General features: G+C 40.5%; 1 protein-coding gene across 3 annotated transcripts in view; it reads left to right on the top strand.

The window, feature by feature from the left end:
* The first annotated feature begins 7,723 nt into the window (after positions 1-7,723).
* The window catches only part of LOC139406145 (protein CMSS1-like), a 61,259-nt gene continuing 46,815 nt past the window's right edge, over positions 7,724-22,167 (top strand). For all 3 annotated transcript variants that reach the window (XR_011633938.1, XR_011633937.1, XM_071148629.1), the window contains exon 1: positions 7,724-7,848. Coding sequence is in view for 1 of the 3 variants with exons in the window: in XM_071148629.1 (XP_071004730.1) it covers positions 7,800-7,848 (49 nt within the window). In the remaining 2 variants the exon portion in view is untranslated. The remainder of the gene's footprint in view (positions 7,849-22,167) is intronic.

Here is a 22,167-nt window from a genome sequence, read left to right as displayed (position 1 = left end):
TAAAGACTACCAGAACCCACTGGATTCTCCAATTACATCAGACCTGGGCCCTGACAAAAATAATGGTGTTCCAAAAAAGGTTCAGTAACCTGGACCACGAATCTAAATTCCAACTAGACACTGTTGCCCTAGAGCACACAAAAAACTATACATACCTCGGCCTAAACATCAGTACCATAGGTAACTTCCGCAAAGCTGTGAGTGATATGAGAGACAAGGCAAGAAGGGCCTTCTATGCCATCAAAAGGAACATAAAATTCGACATAACAATTCTACAGAACAATTAGTGTAACAGTATAACTTTAGACCGTCCCCTCGCCCATACCCAGGCGCGAACCAGGTACCCTCTGCACACATCAACAACTGACACCCACGAAGCATCGTTACCCACAAAAGCCGCGGCCCTTGCAGAGCAAGGGGAACTACTACTTCAAGGTCTCAGAGCAAGTGACGTCACCGATTGAAACGCTATTTAGCGCGCACCACCGCTAACTAAGCTAGCCGTTTCACATCCGTTACATTAGGATCTGGCTAAAAATACTTGAATCAGTTATAGAACCCATTGCCCTTCATGGTTGTGAGTGGGTTGCACATTTTGGGGAATTTTCAGAGGTGGAAACTTTCCATGGGAATTAAAGGAAATATATGCAAATTATTATAAATACCTTTGCATTGGATATATTTACCATATATGGAGACAGAAACATAAACCTTTTACGAAGTCCCTTCCACTAGGTGGCTGAAGAGATATTCCCACCGTGATTATTATTATTTGACCCTGCTGGTCATCTATGAACATTTGAACACCTTGGCCATGTTCTGTTATAATCTCCACCCGGCACAGCCAGAAGAGGACTGGCCACCCCATAGCCTGGTTCCTCTCTAGGTTTCTTCCTAGGTTCGGGCCTTACTAGGGATTTTTTTCCTAGCCACCGTGCTTCTACACCTACATTGCTTGCTGTTTGGGGTTTTAGGTTGGGTTTCTGTACAGCACTTTGAGATATCAGGTGATGTAAGAAGGGCTTTATAAATACATCTCATTTGTAATGTTGGTACGACTGCCATATTGCATCTCCATCCCAAAGCCCTTGCTTGGAAGTGTACTTCGCCAGACTTCGCCCTCATCCAGGCCAAGGTGGTGAGACACAGTCGTGATGACACCATAGGCCTTGTTGATCTCTGCTCTTCCCAGCATGCTTGGGGTCCAACATGTACAATGCTGCATGTATGGGCTTCAGGCAGATGTCTTCATGCTTTTTGATGCATTTCAGATCTGCAGTTTCCTCTGCTTGGAGCAAGCAGAGTCTGAACATTAGACAGGATGGCATTGTCTACCCCAATCTGTGCAATGGCTACTGCTATAGGTTTCAGGAGTTTCAGGCTGCTTACCACTCTCTATCAAAATACATCATCCAGGAGGATCCTCTTGATGGGGCTGTCCATATCAGCAGACTGTGATATGGCCATTTCTTGGAGAGACTCCTTCCCCTCTAGAAGACTGTCAAACATGATTTCACCGCCACACTTCAATGTGGTGCTCGTATTCTTCTCCTTTGCTTGGTGAGGTAGATTGCTGCTATAACTTGATGACCCTTCACATACTTAACCATCTCCTTGGTTTTCTTGTAGTGTATCCATTGTTTTCAGTGCCATGATGTCCTTGAGGAGCAGATTCAATGCATGAGCAGCACAGCCAAAGGGTGTGATGTGAGGGTAGGACTCCTCCACTTTAGACCAAGCAGCCTTCATGTTCACAGCATGATCTGTCACCAGTGCAAATACCTTCTTTAGTCCAAGGTCATTGATGACTGGCGTCAGCTCATCTGCAATGTTGAGACCGGTGTGTCTGTAGTCCCTTGTGCCTGTGCTATTGTAGGATACTGGTAGAGTGGTGGAGATGATGTAGTTAATTATTCCTTGCCCACGAACATTCGACCATCCATCAGAGATTATTGCAATACAGTCTGCTTTCTTTATGATTGGCTTGACCTTCACTTGAACTGGGTTGAACTCTGCTTTCAGCAAATGAGCAGATAAAGCATGTCTGGTTGGAGGGGTGTATGCTGTGTGAAGAACATTCAGAAATCTCTTCCAATACACATTGCCTGTGAGCATCAGAGGTGAACCAGTTGCATACACAGCTCGAGCAAGACATTCATAATCATTTCTTTGACTACGTTCCTCCATTGAGTCAAAAACACTTCTGATTCCAGGAGGACCATGAGCTGTTGCTATCAATAAGGTATCTGATTCATCATTTTCACCTCGAATAAAAGTAGAGGGACTTTTGTCAGAGGTTGCTTGTTGTGAGCGCTGAGGGAACTTTATGCACTTGGCCAGAGGATTCTGCATCTTTGTTGCATTATTCACAGATGATTTGGCACAGTATTTGCAAATGTACACAGCTTTTCCTTCTGCATTGGCTTCAGTAAATTGTAGATAGTGCCTGTGGCATTTACCTGTAAAGATTAGAAAAAATGAATAAAATAGATCAAATACAATTCCATGTATCTTATCTTTAATCGGGGCGGCAGGGTAGCCTAGTGGTTAGAGCTTTGGACTAGTAACCGAAAGGTTTCATGTTCAAATCCCCGAGCTGACAAGGTACAAATGTTCGTTCTGCCCCTGAACAGGCAGTTAACCCACTGTTCCTAGGCCGTTATTGAAAATAAGAATTTGTTCTTAACTGACTTGCCTAGTTAAATAAAGGTTAAAAATAAAATAAAACCAAGCTGATAAACTATTTACCCCACAGAGCCCCAGGACAGCAACACAATTAGACCCAAACAAATCATGAGAAAACAAAAATATAATTACTTGTCACAGAACAAACTAGAATGCCATTTGGCACTAAACATACAGTACACAGTGGCAGAATACGTGACCACTGTGACTGAACTAAAATTAAGTAAATATTTGACTATGTACAGACTCAGTGAGCATAGCCTTGCTATCGAGAAAGGCAGACATGGCTCTCAAGAGAAGACAGGCTGTGCACACTGCCCACAAAATGAGGTGGAAACTGAGCATCACTTCCTAACCTCCTGCCAAATGTATGACCATATTAGACACTTATTTCCCTCAGATTACACAGATCCACAAAGAATTTGAAAACAAATCCAATTTTGATCAACTCCCATATCTATTTGGTGAAATACCAGTGTGCCATCACAGCAGCAAGATTTGTGACCTGTTGCCACAAGAACAGTGAAGAACAAACACCATTGTAAATACAACCTATATGTTTATTTATTTTCACTTTTGTACTTTAACTATTTGCACATCATTACAACACTGTGTATATATATATATATATATATATATATATATATATATATATATATATATATATATACACACACACACACACACATAATATGACATTTGGAACTTTTGTAAGTGTAATGTTTACTGTAAAATTTGTATTGTTTATTTCACAAAGTGTTTATTATCAATTTCCCTTGTTTTGGCAATGTAAACAAATATTTCCCATGCCAATAAAGCCCTTCGAATTAAGTGAGAGAAAGAGTGAGTGTGAACGAGTGTCACTTGACTGAGTACGAGTGTCTCAATGCTACAGTCAGGAGAAACAAACAAACAAATAAACAAGAGACAACAGTAAACACTAATCTACCTCATTAAAAACTTAGTGTGTGGTGCTACATACATGGAAATGAAATTGATTTAGTTGTGATTCTCATTCCATTTGTGAGGAGTGGATTAGAACTGTGTGTAGAGGCTCAGTGAAAGGAAGAACATAGTAAGGGAGGGAGGGGGAGGGACAGAAATGGAGTTGGAAGGTCAGAGAGAAAATCAGAATAGGGAGTGTTATAAGTTCTGGGAGAGGAAAAACAAGAGAGAGAGAGAGAGAGAGAGAGACATTTGTGGGCACACAGTAATTAGCACTGAACGATTTCAGTGCTAATTAGACTTCTCTCTCTCGCTCCTTCTCCTCTGTTGTTCTCTCTTAGTGCTCAGTGAAGAAATGGCCAGCATCAGAGAGGACGGTATTCCAAAAATAACACGTCTCCTTGTGATCATTAAAAAGGGAAAGTGATGAACAGCTGCATCCAACAAAATCAACACATTAACACAGACGCACCGCAGTCTGCAATCACCCACAGGTCCACAGACACAGCTGCTAAAGCACCTAGTCTTGAAGACTTTCATTCTCTATCTCTCCCACACAAAACAAGCTTTCAGGAGAAAGTCTGGTGATCTTTTTGATTCCCACAGTTTCTTATTGATTTTCTCTGTATCAGGAGAGTCATCTGCTCATGTTTTGGTAAGAGTCTGTTTCTCTCTCTTCTCATTTGAGTTAACAGATGTTTTCTTCAAAACTAATCATATTAGCTGTTGTGCCAAACAATAGGAATGGCTGATGAACTTTGAAAGAAAAGTAGATTTCCTTATTGTTCCCAGTGGCAGAGCCGGATTGTTCCTTTTCACACACACACAGTAACGAGAAGCTGTAGATTCATTGTACCTCACTAACTCACAGCCAACACTCCCAGAGAGGAGGAGAGCTGAGGCAGACGTCTGTCTCTTTTTAGGGATGATAGACCAGTTAATTACATGTGGAGCTGCCATTTACGGCCCATTGTCTCATCTGAATGTTGGCTGCACTCAGCGCAATGTGTTCACTTTGTCCTTCCTTTCTTTCCCTTACCTATTTTCTTTATCTCTGCTTTCTGGGTGTACCACAGCACAGCCATCCTGACTCTGTATAATTTCCTCAGTAATCAGCCTGTTCTCTCTACTTGGTGGCGAAGCTTTAATCAAATGTCTCGCAGCCTCTCCCAGCCAGAAAATGTGTTATTCTGACAGAAACACACAATTACTCCCAGAAGACTTGTCCCTCCCTCCACACCTCTCTTCCACAGCTGCAGAAAGGAGGGCACCATTCCAATCACATCCTCCTTTTTATTCTTGTCTTTCCCCCCCTTTCTTTCTTTCTTTCTTTCTTTCTCTCTGTGTGTAAAACTAACGAGAAGGCCCATCTCTGTGATGATGACAGAACAGAGTGTGTAATGTAAACTGCAGAGAAAGACACCCCAGGGAACAGGCCGCTGCAGCCCAACGCCCTGAGGAGGCATTACCTCTGATGATGATGACTAATGCATGTGTAGTGGTATTGTACTCTTCTGTAATTGCCTCTGTCATCTCCCAAAGGTCAGAAAGTGGAGCTGTATTATGCAAAGCCTCCCCTTTGCCTCTTGACGCATAATTAAATTGGAGTTTGAGATATAGTTCCACTGCATGTGAAACAAAAGCCACTATCTCTACTCAGTTTATGAAGTAGGCCTATAGGAGGCCACCCTGGGACAATGTGTTCTGATTAGGAGAACCACCTTTTCAACTGGGCATTTTGCTCAAAACCTCCACTTAGAAAGTAAAAAAATTCAACCAGACATAGATTATACATTGATTGTACAAAACATTCTGGATTAAATACAGAATATAATAGGTTTAGCAATATGGCCTATTTTAGAATCAGAGAGTGAAATAGTTATACACTTGTCTCCAACATGTAGGCTCAGCTTTCCCAAATAGTCCCATTACAAGTCAGAATGATGAACAAACTTAATTTCAATTGACTTTACCTGTTGTCCATCGATTTTGTCCCTGTCAGAGGTAATCTGGTACAGACTATACACAGGGAAGGGTTATCAACCTGACCTTCAGTATGCTGGCCTGTATATCAGTTTGTATTTGTGTTTTGTTGTCAATATTGATACAATTCGCATGTGACAAACACTTGCAAGATATGGCCGAGCCTAACCGAATCACAAACCAAATGACAAACACTTTCAGGTGATTGCAAGGAAATGTGTTACGGTCAACTTAGTTCGGTTTACATTAGGTTATTGTTTACATATTGTGTATCGCATAACAGTGCAGCAAAAAAAATCGAGTAAACAGCACTTTCCTGTCGATACCCCTTCTCCACTTCCTACCGCCAAAAGGACCAATAGCATGTAGCCAACAACCAGTAAAGTACGTGTAAATATCATGTTATTCAAATTCTGGCTTGTAGAGACTATTGCATCTTTTTAGGTCAACTTTGGTTAGACTGAAAAACATAACAGTCTGATGTTTAGGCAAGCCTAGATAGAGTGTGTTTCAAACTCTTAAAAAGACACCCCATCTCCCCAGCCCTCAAATTAAGTGGACACTTCTGATGACGTATCATGACGTCTGATTGAGTATACACTTACAGGGCAAGGGGTGAGGGAGGAAGGAATGATTTTTTATTTTTTTATTAACACTTTCCACAATAGTGTAAAATCTTCATAAATGTGTTCAATTATAAATCTACTGATGTCTTGCCACAGTTTTCTTACACGAATACAATGCCAAAAAAGAGGCTACACTGTTTCTGGGTGGTCATTACAAAAGGAGCAATTTGAGTTGATGTTTTCCCCAAACTTTTTCATATAGTGGTTGACAGGATAATATGTATGAATCATTTTAAAGGAAACTTCCTTAATTTTGTTAACAAGTAGGTATGTGTGTGGCAACATCCAAACTTTTTCCCAACAGATATTATCAATAAATCCATTCCAATAAGGCATGACATAAGGTAGAGAACATCCTGCTTGACACGTTCCTGAATAACAGAGCAACACCTGAGGGAATGGCATCTAAAACAATTGCAAAATCTTTAGGTGTTACAGGAACCTTGTAAAGTGATAAGAATTCGGAAGAAATTATTTTTAAATGGACCGCCCTTGCCAGGAAATTCGTCCCTTGTTCATCCCGCGATGATTGTGTTTTCAGCCACCGGTAGCTTGTGGGTGCTTTATATGAGCTACAGTCAATTGTGTTTGCATGTCTACTTATAGTAACTATATAATTATTAATATACCCCTACTCTATGATAGCTAGCAAATTAATTAGCTAACTAACATTAGCCTGCCTAGCTACTTCTGATGGAGGAATTTTTTTCTTCTAAAATTTCCAAAATCATTACTTTTATGAGAAGTGTTTGTGCATTAGTTGCACAATTTAACTTATTTACATTCGTTTTTACTTACACTTGTATGTTGACTTCCTATTGACAGTTGAGGTTTTAGGTTTTGGAGGACTTTTCTTAGCGGATGTACAATCATTGCGAATTGGGGCGTTTCAGGCCCGAGCGAACAAAATTGTACACTCGCAAACTCCATTAAAAGCGAAGGCTGAGGGGTTTACGTTGTAAACTTCCCTTGCTTGGCTAATCGTTTGGACCGACGACAAATATGGCAACGGGGATTTTCCCAAAGGCATAGGGTTTAGGGCCAAGGGCTGTCTACTTCGAATTTGAAACGCTGCCAATAAAGTCTGAATAGAATAGGACTCAAATTGCAGATTCCCCACAAAAGACATCAATCAGAAATACATTCTCGCTCAATAACATAGCTTACGTTACATTTTAAAACATTTTAATTTATACATAAACTTGTCATGACATATGCCCTGCGTTAATTATGCACATTTATATTGAATCTGAAGATTTTAATGTTAAAATACAAATATTTGAGTTACGTTATATACCGCAATGTCACATACCGTTTCTCAGCGGTTTAGCAATTATTTATTGTAGCCCTTCTTGAAACATTTACAACTTAACAGATGCCACTTTCGTGACTGTTTCTTTGCAGGGGCTTTGTCAGTGTAGACTCAACCTAATGTAGTAAGTGTAGAGTTGATGTCTTGTCCATAATGTCCCGGCAACACTTCCGTTTAAACTGTTCACAAATGTCATGCGATTGTGAACAACCAGAAGCCACAGCGCAGCGGTAGTTTTGGATTTGAAGATGGGGGACGATTTAGGTGATGACTGGTGGGAACAAAAGGGTAATTCTGGTAAGTTATAATATTTCTAACAGCTGGAAGTATGTGTGCCTTTGGCTGAGCAAGATACCGTCTCATATCTATCATTGCCCTGGGTGTTTTTAAACATATCTGTAGGACAGCTAACATAGATAGCTAGTAGCTAGCTAACGAGACTCCCATGCTTGGCTATTTTGTCCATGTTTAGCTGAAGGCCTTCAAAGCAATTGCTCAACTGTCCTCTTCCGAGCACGTTTCGTGTATTTTAATATTATGCCTGCGCTGTGTTCGTCCAGAAAGTTGAGCTAGTTAGCCATAGCAACATGCGTGTATGTTCTGTTTTACACGTGTGTCTAGCTGATGGAGCTCACACGAGGTGTATTGTGGTAGTTGATGTTCGACGCGTTTTTAGACCTGTACCACAGATCTCGATAGTTTAATATTTCCAAAATGTAAATCTGTTACGAACAGAGTGGACTAAGTTTTGTAGACTCTACCCTTTGCAAAAGTAAAAATAAATGCGTTTATGAGTACAAGGGCGAATTGTTATTACAATTCAAAGAAGGCGTTCCCTAACAGAAAAATGCAAATAATGGTAGGACTTGCCAATATCAAAGATCTTTATAACTAAACCAAGGTAGACCACAGCCTGTCGTTTCCAATGGGAACAAATGAGCTATAGTGGGCAGAGCCAAGCACGCAAGGAGGGAAGCAGAGCCAAGAGATCCTATTGGTGCGTTCTAGCATCATCTGCATATTTTCTTTATGGAACAACTACTCTTTGATGTGTGTGTGTGTGTGTAACTCAATTCGCTTTTGCACTCCTTCTAAACAATGCAATAGTGTTTTTTTTTTTTATTGCCAAGGTTAAAGTTTACAAACCTTAGTACACTGTTCAAAACAGATTCTAGTTCTGGAAACTTCAGGCAACTTTTTCGTAGATTTTTTGTTATACAGAAATAACTAAACATCCTGAAAAGCTGCTGTGGTGTTCAATGTACATGTAGCCAGGTCAAATCCCAACCCATGGTTTGCAATAATCCCATGTAGAGAAATAGAGCCTACGATAAGAGCTCTGTGGCTTCAGGCTATTCGGCATGGGAGAGTGTGAAATGTGGGGACACGGTGTCGAAGTAGGCTACACGTAGACACGGGTGTAGAAAATGTTTATTTCCAAGTAATACATTTTAACTTCTTTGGTACAGTCCGTTTGTAACTCCACTCATTAACCTTTCTTGGGTAGGGGGCGGTGTTTTGACGTCCGGATGAAAAGCGTGCCCAAAGTAAACTACCTGTTACTCAGGCCCAGAAGCTAGGATATGCATATAATTGGTAGATTTGGATAGAAAACACTCTAAAGTTTCTAAAACGGTTAAAATGTCTGTGAGTATAACAGAACTGATATGGTAGGCAAAACCCAGAGGAGGACAACACCCCCCCCCCCCCCCCAAAAAAAATCGGCCTACCTCTATTTTCAATGGCTATCACTTATAAGTCCTCCCAGATTGCAGTTCCTAGGGCTTCCACTAGTTGTCAACAGTCTTTAGAAAGAGTGTCAGGCTGGTTTTTGAAAAAATTAGACCGAAATTGTAGGTTTTTCTAGGTGGCTGTAGTGTTTCCAAGCGTGTGGAAGAGAGCACGTTCTTTGGTATTTTTCACCGGTAAAGACAATAACTATTCTGTCTCAAATTGTATAGTTTATTTGCGTATTAGGGTACCTAAGGTTTGATTATAAATGTTGTTTTGAGAAGTTTATTAGTTTTGTATGAATTTTGATGGAGGGAAACTGGGTTACATTGTTGACTGAAGTGCCGCTAAACTGAGTTTTTATGGATATAAAGAAGGACATTATCGGACAAAAGGACCATTTGTGATGTAACTGGGACCTTTTGTAGTGCCAACAGAAGAAGATCATTAAAGGTAAGGCATTTTTTATATCGCTATTTCTGACTTGAAATGTTTTTCATGTGTTTGTATGCGGGGCGCAGTCCTCAGATAATCGCATGGTTTACTTTCGCCGTAAAGCCTTTTTGAAATCTGACACAGCAGCTGGATTAACAAGAAGTTAAGCTTTATTTTGATGTATTACACTTGTGATTTTATGAAAGTTAAATATTTACAATACTCTAGTTTGAATTTCGCGCTCTGCAATTTCACAGGATATTGGCCAGGTGGGACGATACCGTTAAGTTAAACAAGTTAATTGTAGCTCTATAGTCTTTGTTTGTGTTGTTGGTCTTGGCTAGCTTAACCTTTTCACATGTGAGTTCCAAATATCTCTAAAGATCGCCCCAGCGTGAGTTGTTTTATGCGCAGGATGTCAGAATTCACTCACTGTTCCAAAATGTGATTGTTACCCAACAGGACAGTTAACACGCACTGCCTGCTAATTATCTATAGGCTATGTTTAAATTTTTCAATTTCCACTTATTTTCTAACAAGTTTAATTTTTTAACTACAGTTTGAATTGAGGTGTGCTCCGCTTCCTTATTAATTCGCATAGAAGTAGCCTATTTCAGTGTTTCAGACGATTTATGTTTGAAGCTTTACTGAGCCGGACAAACCTCTCTCTTCCACGAGAGCCCAAGCACTTCACCAATGTTTCCCCCGACATTTGCACAGTCTTGCAGGAATTGGCATATTTTCTGGCTGGTGCTCGCATTGCCTTCCTTGTTGTTTTCCTTACAAATAATAACTTTGGACATGTGTGCGTTCCTATTTTTTATTTATTTTATTTAACCTTTTATTTAACTAGGCATGTCAGTTAAGAACAAATTATTATTTACAATGACAGCCTACCAAAAGGCAAAAGGTCTCCTGCGGGGATGGGGGCTGGGATTAAGAATATAGGACAAAACAAACATCATGACGAGACACCACAACACTACATAAAGAGAGACCTAAGACAATAACATAGCAGCAACGCATGTCAACACAGCATGGTAGAAACACAGCATGGTAGAAACACAGCATGGTAGAAACACAACATTGCAGAAGCACAACATGGTAGAAGAACAAAACATGGTATAAACATAATTGAGCACAGACAACAGCAAGAAGGTAGAGACAACAATGCATCACACAAAGCACGCACAACTGCCAGTAAGAGTGTTCATGATTGAGTCTTTGTCCAGTTTGAGTGTTTTTTTTTCATCTTGTTCCAGTTGCTAGCTGCAGCGAACTGAAAGACGAGCGACCCAGGCATGTGTGTGCTTTGGGGACCTTTAGCAGAATGTGACTGGCAGAACGGGTGTTGTATGTGGAGGATGAAGGCTGCAGTAGGTATATCAGATAGAGGGGAGTGAGGCCTAAGAGGGTTTTATAAATAAGCATCAACCAGTGGGTCTTGCAACGGGAGATTACAGAGATTACCAATTTACAGAGGAGAATAGAGTGCAGTGATGTGTCCTATCAAAGTAAGGGCCTTATTTTCTGTATGTCGTGGTGATCCTACTGTAGCATACGTATGTATGTATGTATGTATGGATGGAGCATATTGTATTTACAGTTTTAGCCACATGTTTTCAAGCACTGGTGACAAATGATGCATTCCGAATATTGCATAGATTGTAATGGACACCTATGATGTGTGAAAAAGGTTGTACTGATTTATATTGAGATAATGCTATTTGCCATGTGTGGCTCCATGTTTGTTGACATTATACAATTAATTCTGGGTGTCATTTGAACGTCTGTCAGACCAAAGATGTTATAATGAGGTGAAGGGTAAACCTCCGGAAGGGAAGTGAATGATCATAGACGACACACCCCCCTTCAACATGCATACTGCAAACAGACCAAACTCATCTTGTCTGCTCTTATTATCTTTGGTTGACGGGAGAAAAAAACACAAAAACATGGCGGAGCGCACAAACTACCCATCATCAGATTACTTTCAATTTCTAGAAAGTGTTTTACTAAATAATTTTTTTATCAATTGTGAGCTCACCCATGATTAATTCTAAATAGTAATGGCTATTTGCTAATTCATATTGTGTTTTCTGACAGCCAGTTATCCAAATATGACTGCTTGTGTTACGTCAATCTTTCTTCAGTTAGAGCTAGGACTAATGTAGCCTACATTTTCGGGTTTGGATGATTGTGTATGCTATCTCTACTTCTGTGAATGTCTGAACATCGCATCCCAAAATAAACTGGTCGCATTCAGGACATAACTTCGTAAGGACTGTGTTTGTGCAAAATATTTCTATGAAAAAATAGTGTGGCAAGCTTAAATGATGACTGTTGTGTCAATAAAAACTGGATATTCTAAATAAGCGTTCTAATCACACCGGTTTGAGAGTACACTGCCACGACTAACCGTTCTTTGTGCAGCTTCAATTGTCAAACAAAATTGGAAATTGTTGCTCCTACATTGGTAATTTTCTTCCCGCATGTTTTGCAAGTTGAAATCCATTTTTTGTTGATACATTGTCATCTTTATATACGAAAATAATAATTTGGGGTATCATCTTTCCAAGGGCTCCATCTGAATTCACCTGCCGACGTTCCTCTGCACTGCCACGCACTTTTTCTCAGCTGGCACAATTTGATTGGCTGCTGTCCGATTCAAACTGTAATCCATTAAATGAAGAGTTGATGCACTGCACACTTTTTTTAATAGCATCATTTTTAATATTTGGACTTGCGGAGGGTGTCTGGTCGAGTCATAAGGTCCAAGTCAAGTCATGAGTCATTGGGGTCAAAGTCGAGTTGCAAGTCATCATATTTGTGACTCGAGCCCACACCTCCTAGTTATAAGTGAAATAATCTGTCTGTAAACAATTGTTGGAAAAATTACTTGTGTCATGCACAAAGTAGATGTCCTAACCGACTTGCCAAAACTATAGTTTGTTAACAAGAAATTTGTGGAGTGGTTGAAAAACGAGTTTTAATGACTGCAACCGAAGTGTGCCAACTTCCTACTTCAACCGTACTTGTCGAGTATGAACATGCTCCTACTTAGACAACTTTAAAGGTGCTACATATTTAGGGTTGTGTTGATAGTCAGTATGATTAAATTTAATATAGTGATTTTCTCCCTGTGTCTATATATTGTGATGTGCAAGAATATACCCTATTTGAGCTTTACCAATCAATCTTGCAGTATTATCAGTTGCGCTGTTTCAATATGTTGTACATTAATTAAATAAGCCTTATTTCTCCTTCCATACAAATATTATTTTAATGAGAATGCAACTATAATATTGTAAATAAGCACAAAAATTGCCCAGTCTGGAATGACTGTCATTAACGGCGCAAAACTATTATATCGGATATGGTGGTATTTGGAGTAACATATCATAGAAGAGGTCTCCCCAAATATCTCCCAACCCTACTACACATAGGAGTATTTTTTTTTTAGCATTGTATTTTTTGCATAGTGTAGGGAATCATTGTACCATCAAATCACTGGGACATATCTTTTTACAGATGTTTGAAGCTGGTAGACTAAAACTACTTTTGTTTCAACAACTTGAAACAGCTGTAAAAAATATATTTTTTTGTTATTGAAAATATGTCACAGTGATTTAGATGGTACAATGATTCTGTACACTATTCATGGCTTGTTTTCACATATAAACTGAAATTGAGAAAACAGTGTAGAATTTTATCTACCAGAGCAGTTTCCACTCGATAGTACAGCCACAAAGTTTGACAACAGATGCCGCTCTGGCTGGAGAAATCAATAGGCGAATATCACAGCCAATCACAACACTGGCAGGTAAGTAACAGTGTGAAACACTATTTGCACCAGATATATTATGGACGTTTTCTGAAAATACAAAGTAGCACCTATAAAAGAGATTTTTACATTTTAAATAGACCATCAGGAAATTGATAGATTGTGCCAATGGCATAATACATTCTTTATTGATTTACACAGCACTAGTGCAAGCATTTGGTTTCAAATATTATATCACCTGCAATGTGTTATTTCCCTAGTTAGTAAAATAGGGAATTGTCTCAGATGTAGTTATATCTTTTCCATCTGCAATGTTCTGAACATTTCCCCTGAATTCACCCCAGCCGTGTCTATTGTGGTGCTCAGGATGTGGTGGGTTAGTTTCTCATGTTGAACACAGTCTGACCATTCAGTGTTTTCCCAGATTGCATGGCGGCGGCATGCGGCTGTCCTTTGCTCTGTCCAGTGTTAGTAGTGCTGTTTGTCCCTCTCGGCATACTGTAGCCTTTGGTTTGGGGATCCTGGTGGGGCCGGGCTTCAGAATTGCAGGAACCTGGCGAGTGGAAATAGAAACTTGTCAACAGGAGTCTTTCCTGATCAGTTACTCACACACAACTGGGTTTCTGTTAGGACCGGCAATATTTTTAATTTACTGGACCCATGTGCGTTGGGTGCGTAGCCTGGTTAGGGCGTCCACCCACGGTGCTCAGAGTGACAGAAATCACATTTTAGAATATGGTAATTGATATGAACAGAACATGCAAGTCAAGGATGCAACGATGTGTGGTCCTTCTTGCCGAATTTGGATGTGCTCTTTAAACATATAACTGTCCACATTTACGTTTCCTCAGCGAACAAGAGGAATAACAAACAGCAAGATTACTATGTCAATCTACTGTAGTAGAAAATATTAGGCTACATATTCTATTGGTCAGCTTGTTTGGTGAGTGCGAGCCTTTTCCAAACAGACTCTTTGACAGTTGTGGGATGATAGATACCAAATTCATAGGCTATTTTGAAGCAAGGCAAGACATGCATCATAACATATATTAAAATGTCCAGGCTTCGAACAATAATTATGTTTTCAAAATGCATACTTCCTCCAGCTCATTGCAAAGTGGTGTATGACGCGCTGATGAAGCCTGCCTTCCGTTGGTGTTTGATGCTGCGTTCAAAACAACTCAAATCTGAAATCTCCGACTTCCAACTTCAGTTTTTTCAAGGCAACTGGGACAGAAAAAAATTGCTACTGGGCAGGGAAACTGAGGGAAAAAATAGTTTTGAACGGTCATCCAACTCGGAATTCCCACTCGGGAACTCGGGCCTCTTTCTAGAGCTCTGACTTTCCGACCTGAAGGTCACTGAGGTCCTGATTTGACCTCGTATTTTTCAGAGATCCCAGTTGTCTTGAAAGCACCACAAGATGCTGCAGCATCAGCTCTTGCTCTGATTTTCCACTCAGACACTATGCTGTATGTGTGCGATACATAACGGATATACTGTACAGGTGTCAATTCTATTCCACTAAATTATGCAAATTAACCTGTAGACCGATAAGCATGACCAGTCAAATTTATTTTTAACTGCTATTTCCATCCACGAATAGGCTAAAAAGCATTATTTTGCAATGAGATGTTTTCTTGGCCAGAGTCAATTTTATTTATCTGCTTTATTTGTGCTCCAAACCCTGACACGCATACACACAGTCATGATGGAGTCTCTCATTTTTTCCATTGCTTGACTTTGACAGTCTGTCAGTAGGGGTGCAGCTGAACCATTCTGGCTGCCATAGCTCTGACATCACCCACTAGCGCTGCCATTGTAGGGCTTTGCATCATCACACACTGCCAAAGCAGAGTTCAATCAGTATTTGATCTGATGCTTCAAAGACACCCAATAACTGTCACATCAAAATGACTGAGCACCTGAGGAAGGTGCTCTTAAATTCACTTCTTTGTCTATCTATATCCATCTCCTTTACCCCCCCCCCCCATCTCCCTGTGTCTATATCCATCTCCTTTAAATCAAATCAAATAAAATGTATTTATATAGCCCTTCGTACATCAGCTGATATCTCAAAGTGCTGTACAGAAACCCAGCCTAAAACCCCAAACAGCAAGCAATGCAGGTGTAGAAGCACGGTGGCTGCACGGTGGCTACACAAACTCCCTAGAAAGGCCAAAACCTAGGAAGAAACCTAGAGAGGAACCAGGCTATGTGGGGTGGCCAGTCCTCTTCTGGCTGTGCCGGGTGGAGATTATAACAGAACATGGCCAAGATGTTCAAATGTTCATAAATGACCAGCATGGTCAAATAATAATAAGGCAGAACAGTTGAAACTGGAGCAGCAGCACGGGCAGGTGGACTGGGGACAGCAAGGAGTCATCATGTCAGGTTTACCCCCCTCCATCTCCCTGTGTTTATACTTATCTCTTTTACCCCCCCCCCCCCCCCCCCCCCATCTCCCTGTGTCTATATCCACCTCCTTTACCCCCCCCCCCCCCATCTCCCTGTCTATATCCATCTCCTTTACCCCCCCCATCTCCCTGTGTCTATATCCATCTCCTTTACCCTCCCCATCTCCCTGTGTCTATATCCATCTCCTATACCCTCCCCATCTCCCTGTGTCTATATCCATCTCCTATACCCTCCCCATCCCCCTGTGTCTATATCCATCTCCTATACCCTCCCTGTGTCTATATCCATCTCCTCTACCTCCCCATCTCCCTGTGTCTATATCCATCTCCCTGTGCCTATATTCATCTCATTTACTCCCTCCCCCCCATCTCCCTGTGTCTATATCTGTCTCCTTTACCTCCCTCCATTTCATCATACATGTCAAGCAGTGAAGTTTCAGCTCTGTCTGTCCATGGCCTCGGTGCGCACTGTCACTATGTTCGTTTCCATTTTGTCTGTGTATGTAACATTTCACGTATAACCCTGTTTCTTGTCTGCATCGAAGTAGCGGTCCTTGTACCTAGCATCGAGCATGGTGGCAACACAGTAAAGAGGCTCAGAGAGAATGCCACCAAAAAACTTGTTCACAGCCTCGAGTACTTTTGTAAGTTTTAACCCCACGGTTTGTTGGCAGTTTTGTTGAGCAGGAGTTTCAATGCCATGACAGAGGGTGTCACATCTGCTGCAGACGCAGTTGATGAGCTTATTTCTCCAGTCAGTTGTTCGAATGGCACTAGGAGTGTGTTCATGTTTCAAAGATGTTCTCAAATGCCATTGAAATGGCAGCAGCGGTATGAGATCTAGCACATTCTTGAGCATGCAATACAGCTTTCTTCTGTATGAAATCCTCGTCGACCCACTGTGCTGCCAGACTCCGCATGCTCATGGGGCTGACATCGCTGGTCCAAATATCAGTCCATAGCAAGTAGCATAATGAATTCTATTACTTTGGCGCTAATGGATTTCACCTTTTGAGTTGTCTCGCGGATCATTTCTTACTCTTTCAAATGACTGCTCAACTTGTTTAGTTGTTGGAAGTGTGCGCTTAGTATTTTTCTGCTTCTGTTCTGTGTATCGATGTATTTTCCGTGGTGTCGTTACGTTATATATGCACATCAGCTTTGTCATCGGTTTTGCACATCGGCGTTAAACTAGACATCGGGCCGAGGTTGGCATTTTTTTGCGAATTTATTCCGATTCCGATATGCTCACCGATATATTGTGCATCCCTAGTCAAAGATTTCTTTCTGCCACTGTGTACACTCTGTTTATGGCCAAATAGCATTCTAGTTTCCTATTTATTTATTTTTTTGTTAATTCCTTCCAATGTGTCAAATAATTATCTTTTTCTTTTCTCATGATTTTTGTTGGGTCTAATTGTGTTGCTGTCCTGAGGCTCTGTGGGTTCTGTTTGTGAACAGAGCCCCAGGACCAGCTTGCTTAGGGGACTCTTCTCCAGGTTCATCTCTCTGTAGGTGATGGCTTTGTTATGGAAGGTTTTGGAATCGTTACATTTTAGGTGGTTGTAGAATTTAACGTCTCTTTTCTGAATTTTAATAATTGACGGGCATCGGCCTAATTCTGCACTGCATGCATTATTTAGTGTTTTACGTTAAGCGGAGGATATGTTTGGTGAATGCTTTGTCCCATTTTGTGAATTTTTGGTTGGTGAGCAGACCCCAGACCTCACATCAATAAAGGGAAATGGGTTCTATAACTGATTTGAAGTATTTTTAGCTTGACTTCAGATTCTAGTAGTGTGAGGCTGGGTGCAATGTCATGTTTTTCCCCCAACACCACTTTCCATCAATTTGTATAGCAGACCCTCATTCCAAATTGTTTCAAATGCTTTTTTGAATTCATCAAAGCATGAGAATACTTTGCGTTTGTTTGTCAATTAGGATGTGCACGGTGAATACGTGGTCTGTTTGATAAAAAGCCAATTTGACATTTGCTCAGTACATTGTTTTCGCTGAGGAAATGTACGAGTCTGCTATTAATGATAATGCAGAGGATTTTTCGAAGGTTGCCGTTGATGCATATCCCACTGTTATTGGGGTCAAATTCGTCTCCACTTTTGTGGATTGGGGTGATCAGAGTGTGGTTCCAAATATTGGGGAAGATGCCAGAGCTAAGGATGATGTTAAAGAGTTTAAGTATAGCCAATTGGAATTTGTGGTCTGTATATTTTATCATTTCATTGAGGATACCATCAACATCACAGGCCTTTTTGGGTTGGAGGGTTTGTATTTAGTCCTGTAGTTCATTCAATGTAATTGGAGAATCCAGTGGGTTCTGGTTAGAAGTCGACCGATTATGATTTTCCACCGCCGATACGATTATTGGAAGACCAAAAACAACCGATACCGATTTTAAAATAAATATATATATATATATATTTTTTTTTTACAACAATACTGAATGAACACTTATTTTAACGCAATATAATATACATCAATAAAATATATTTAGCCTCAAATATATATTTTTTAATAATGGATAAAAAATAACAAAAATAACAGATAAAATAACCGATAAATAAAAAATCATGAAACATGTTCAATTTGGTTTAAATAATGCAAAAACACAGTGTTGGAGAAGAAAGTAAAAGTGCAATATGTGCCATGTATAAAAGTTAACGTTCCTTGCTCAGAACATGAGAACATATGAAAGCTGGTGGCTCCTTTTAACATGAGTCTTTAATATTCTGACTGACTGACTGAGTTTGTGGCTGTAAGGCCTCTGATGTATGGCCTGAGTTAAGGCATAATCGTTCCAAAATGTCATCAGGCCTGGTCACGGCCTCGCCAAGTGATATCATCAGCACTGGAAACGCTTCATCTATGTCAGGTTCTGTCTGTCTGCTCCTGATGGCTCCCAGCTAGTCTTCTCTCCTCTGGTGTTTATAATGGTAGGATTCAGCTTGTCACCATAGATACAGGATACTGCATTAGAAGTCTGTTTCTCTGTTCTTCAGCTGAGTCTTTCTTTTCTTTTAGATTTTGTACCTTTATTTAACTAGGCAAGTCAGTTAAGAACAAATTCTTATTTACGATGACGGCCTAGGCCGGCTTAACCCTAACCCGGACCACGCTGGGCCAATTGTGCGCCACCGATTCGAGCCAGGGTCTGTAGTGACGCCTCTAGCACTCAGACAACTGCACAACTCGGGAGCCCTTTTTCTTTGAAGCTTAAGAGTACTATTCCTTACTTCCCTCTGTAGAGTACGTATGCTCTGTGTCTGTCTCCGTCACAACTTTGTGTGTGTGCTTCTTATCCTTGACTATCTCGGCTTAGGCGATATGTTTGTTTGTGGTTGAATTGCTTGCCCAAATAAGGCTACAGACTCCGTTGATTTATTTTCACATTGGAACACTGATCCTCGAAATAGATCACGTTTGGGAAAAAATGTTACCATATAAAGTAGGCCTAACCTCATTGGGTACTCAGTTAAAGTTCCCCAGGTGCGGCCCCCCCTTCCCTTCATCTAGTCTACTACACAGTGCTGCTCCCCTTTGCTCTAGTCTACTACACAGTGCTGCTCCCCTTTGCTCTAGTCTACTACACAGTGCTGCTCTCCTTTTCTCTAGTCTACTACACAGTGCTGCTCCCCTTTGCTCTAGTCTACTACACAGTGCTGCTCCCCTTTGCTCTAGTCTACTACACAGTGCTGTCCCCCTTTGCTCTAGTCTACTACACAGTGCTGCCCCCCTTTGCTCTAGTCGACTTCACAGTGCTGTTCTCCTTTGCTCGTCTACTACACAGTGCTGCCCCCCTTTTGCTCTAGTCTACTACACAGTGCTGCCCCCCTTTTGCTCTAGTCTACTACACAGTGCTGCCCCCCTTTGCTCTAGTCTACTACACAGTGCTGTTCTCCTTTGCTCTAGTCTACTACACAGTGTTGCCCTTTGCTCTAGTCTACTACACAGTGCTTTTTATCTGAGCTGAGATTTCCTGTGTATCATTGGATATGACTGCAGCCGCCACACTTACACACGGGCCTACAGAGAATACACGCATATGCTCATGCTGGGGTTGTGGTGTGGTAGAGATGAATTGGTGATGACATCAGCCTGTGAATCTCACTGATCCAAGCACATATGTTGGAATTTACTGCTGTTTTTTTCTGTCCCATTAATCCCTATTGGTTTGTGAGCCTCTTAACAGAGGATGGTAAAATCCTTTGTGTTAAAAATCAATTCTGACACTTTTCAACCTCATTCATCATCTCTAGCACCAAACCATTGTCTACGTATGTGAAAACAGCACATTTATATGATCTGTGGTTAAAAAGATAAGAAGAAAGTCCTAAAAAAAAATGCTTCTGTGACGTCACAGGGTAGGATTAAAAGTAAAAGACTGTGATTTTCAAAACCTGAAAGTTGTTTCTAGCCCAAGGGAGGGGATTTTCTTGCTCCCTACACCACCTCTAATGTCAGTGTTTGAAAATAACAATATAAAAAATGTCATTGGGTATAACTTTTTAGTGAATTTTTTTCCTACAAAACTTAAATGTACTGTTATCACATTTATTGACACAGGTATTGTGCTGTAGATAATGCAAAATGAGGTTGAAAAGTTGTGGATTTGATCTTTTAGGTCTCAGTGAGTATTAAAATTGAGAGCATTAAAAACGATATCCAACTTCCAACTGCTATTTTCAACCATTTCGGAGTTACAATGACCACGTTTACATGCGCTCAGTATTCTTAATAGTAACTCATATCACTCTTCAGGTCTTATTTGGGGTACGCTGTTTACATGCACCTCTTGATATCCCACCCGCAAGTATCCCTATAGTCATGAATAAACAGAATATTCCTAATTTAAGTTCATATGAGTTAAATGGAATAGTAACTGAAATATGGAGGCCTACAACCTCTCACATGAAGCATAATATAATATTAACTCCTGCAGAATATTGCATTTCTTGCAGTAACATTATAGAATAAAATTTCATTTTGTCTTGGGAACAGAAGTGGAGAAATGATTTATTTCAGCGTCTCTTGAGAAAATGTGAATGTGTCTGTAATGTGTTGTCTTTGACAGTAATGCAAGTAGACAGTATTTCAACAGCACAAACAACCTGGTCTCAGAGCATTTTGTATTATTCTGTAAGTAAATCAGGGACACTCCATTTCGTATGATATGTTACAAATTACAAATCATTATTACATTTTATGAATGTGCTAAATGTACAATATGTTACGAATTCTAGGTAGCTGGCTAATGTTAGCTGGGTTAGGGGTTAGGGTTAAGTTTAGGAGTTGAAGGGTTAGCTAAGAGGGTTAGCTAACATGCAAAGTAGCTATAAAGTAGTTAAAGTTGCTAATTAACTAAAATGCTAAAGTTGTCCGTGATGAGATTCAAAACAGAACTTTACCGGTGTTAACTACATTACTAATGCATTCATTCTATCAATTAAGACGTTCTGGTGAGCACCACTTTATTTAGTCTCAAAGGGCAACCGGTTGTGACAGAAGAGAAGCTGCATGTATCTAACTACAGTTGACAAACAATAGTCTACCAAATGTTGGAAATCATACATTTCCCTACCAAATATCCAAAATTATCAGCAGAAGGTTGTCTAAATTATGGGTGAAAGTAGCCAGTAGTCTATACGGTCCAGTATGGAGGATCAGCAAAATACATGATTATGGAATTATAATGGTGGATGGAACTGTGCAGGTAGCCTAGTTTTGAAGTAATTTGTTTGTCATCCATGATATGCAAAACTGAGCCTGCGTAGACCGCAGTAAATGGGATAAGATGTTTACATGCCACAGTATCCCGTCCAAGATCCGCATATCCCAGGCATCTTATCCGGGTTTAATAACTAATCAAAAGGGAACCATTGTGCTCTCCCAGAAGCTTAGCTGGTGCGTGAAACACGCACATTTATCCCGCAGGTTTTTCATAACCCCTTTTCTCCACAATTTCAATCTTGTCTCATCGTTGCAACTCCCCAAAGGGCTTGGGAGGTGAACCCTACGGGACTCCCGATCACGGCCGGTTGTAATACAGCCCAGGATTGAATCCGGGTCTGTAGTGACGCCTCTAGCACTTCAATGCAGTGCTTTAACCGCTGCGCTACTCGGGATGCCCCAGGATATGATGTTTTTGAGTTGACGCATATAAAAAACGGGATACTTAAGTATCCTGATTAATAGTGGGATATTGGTGCACATGTAAACATTGTCATTGTTTAA

This window comes from Oncorhynchus clarkii, chromosome 3, assembly GCF_045791955.1.
Source record: "Oncorhynchus clarkii lewisi isolate Uvic-CL-2024 chromosome 3, UVic_Ocla_1.0, whole genome shotgun sequence".
Lineage (NCBI taxonomy): Eukaryota > Metazoa > Chordata > Actinopteri > Salmoniformes > Salmonidae > Oncorhynchus > Oncorhynchus clarkii.
This window is presented reverse-complemented; position numbering and strand designations above follow the sequence as displayed.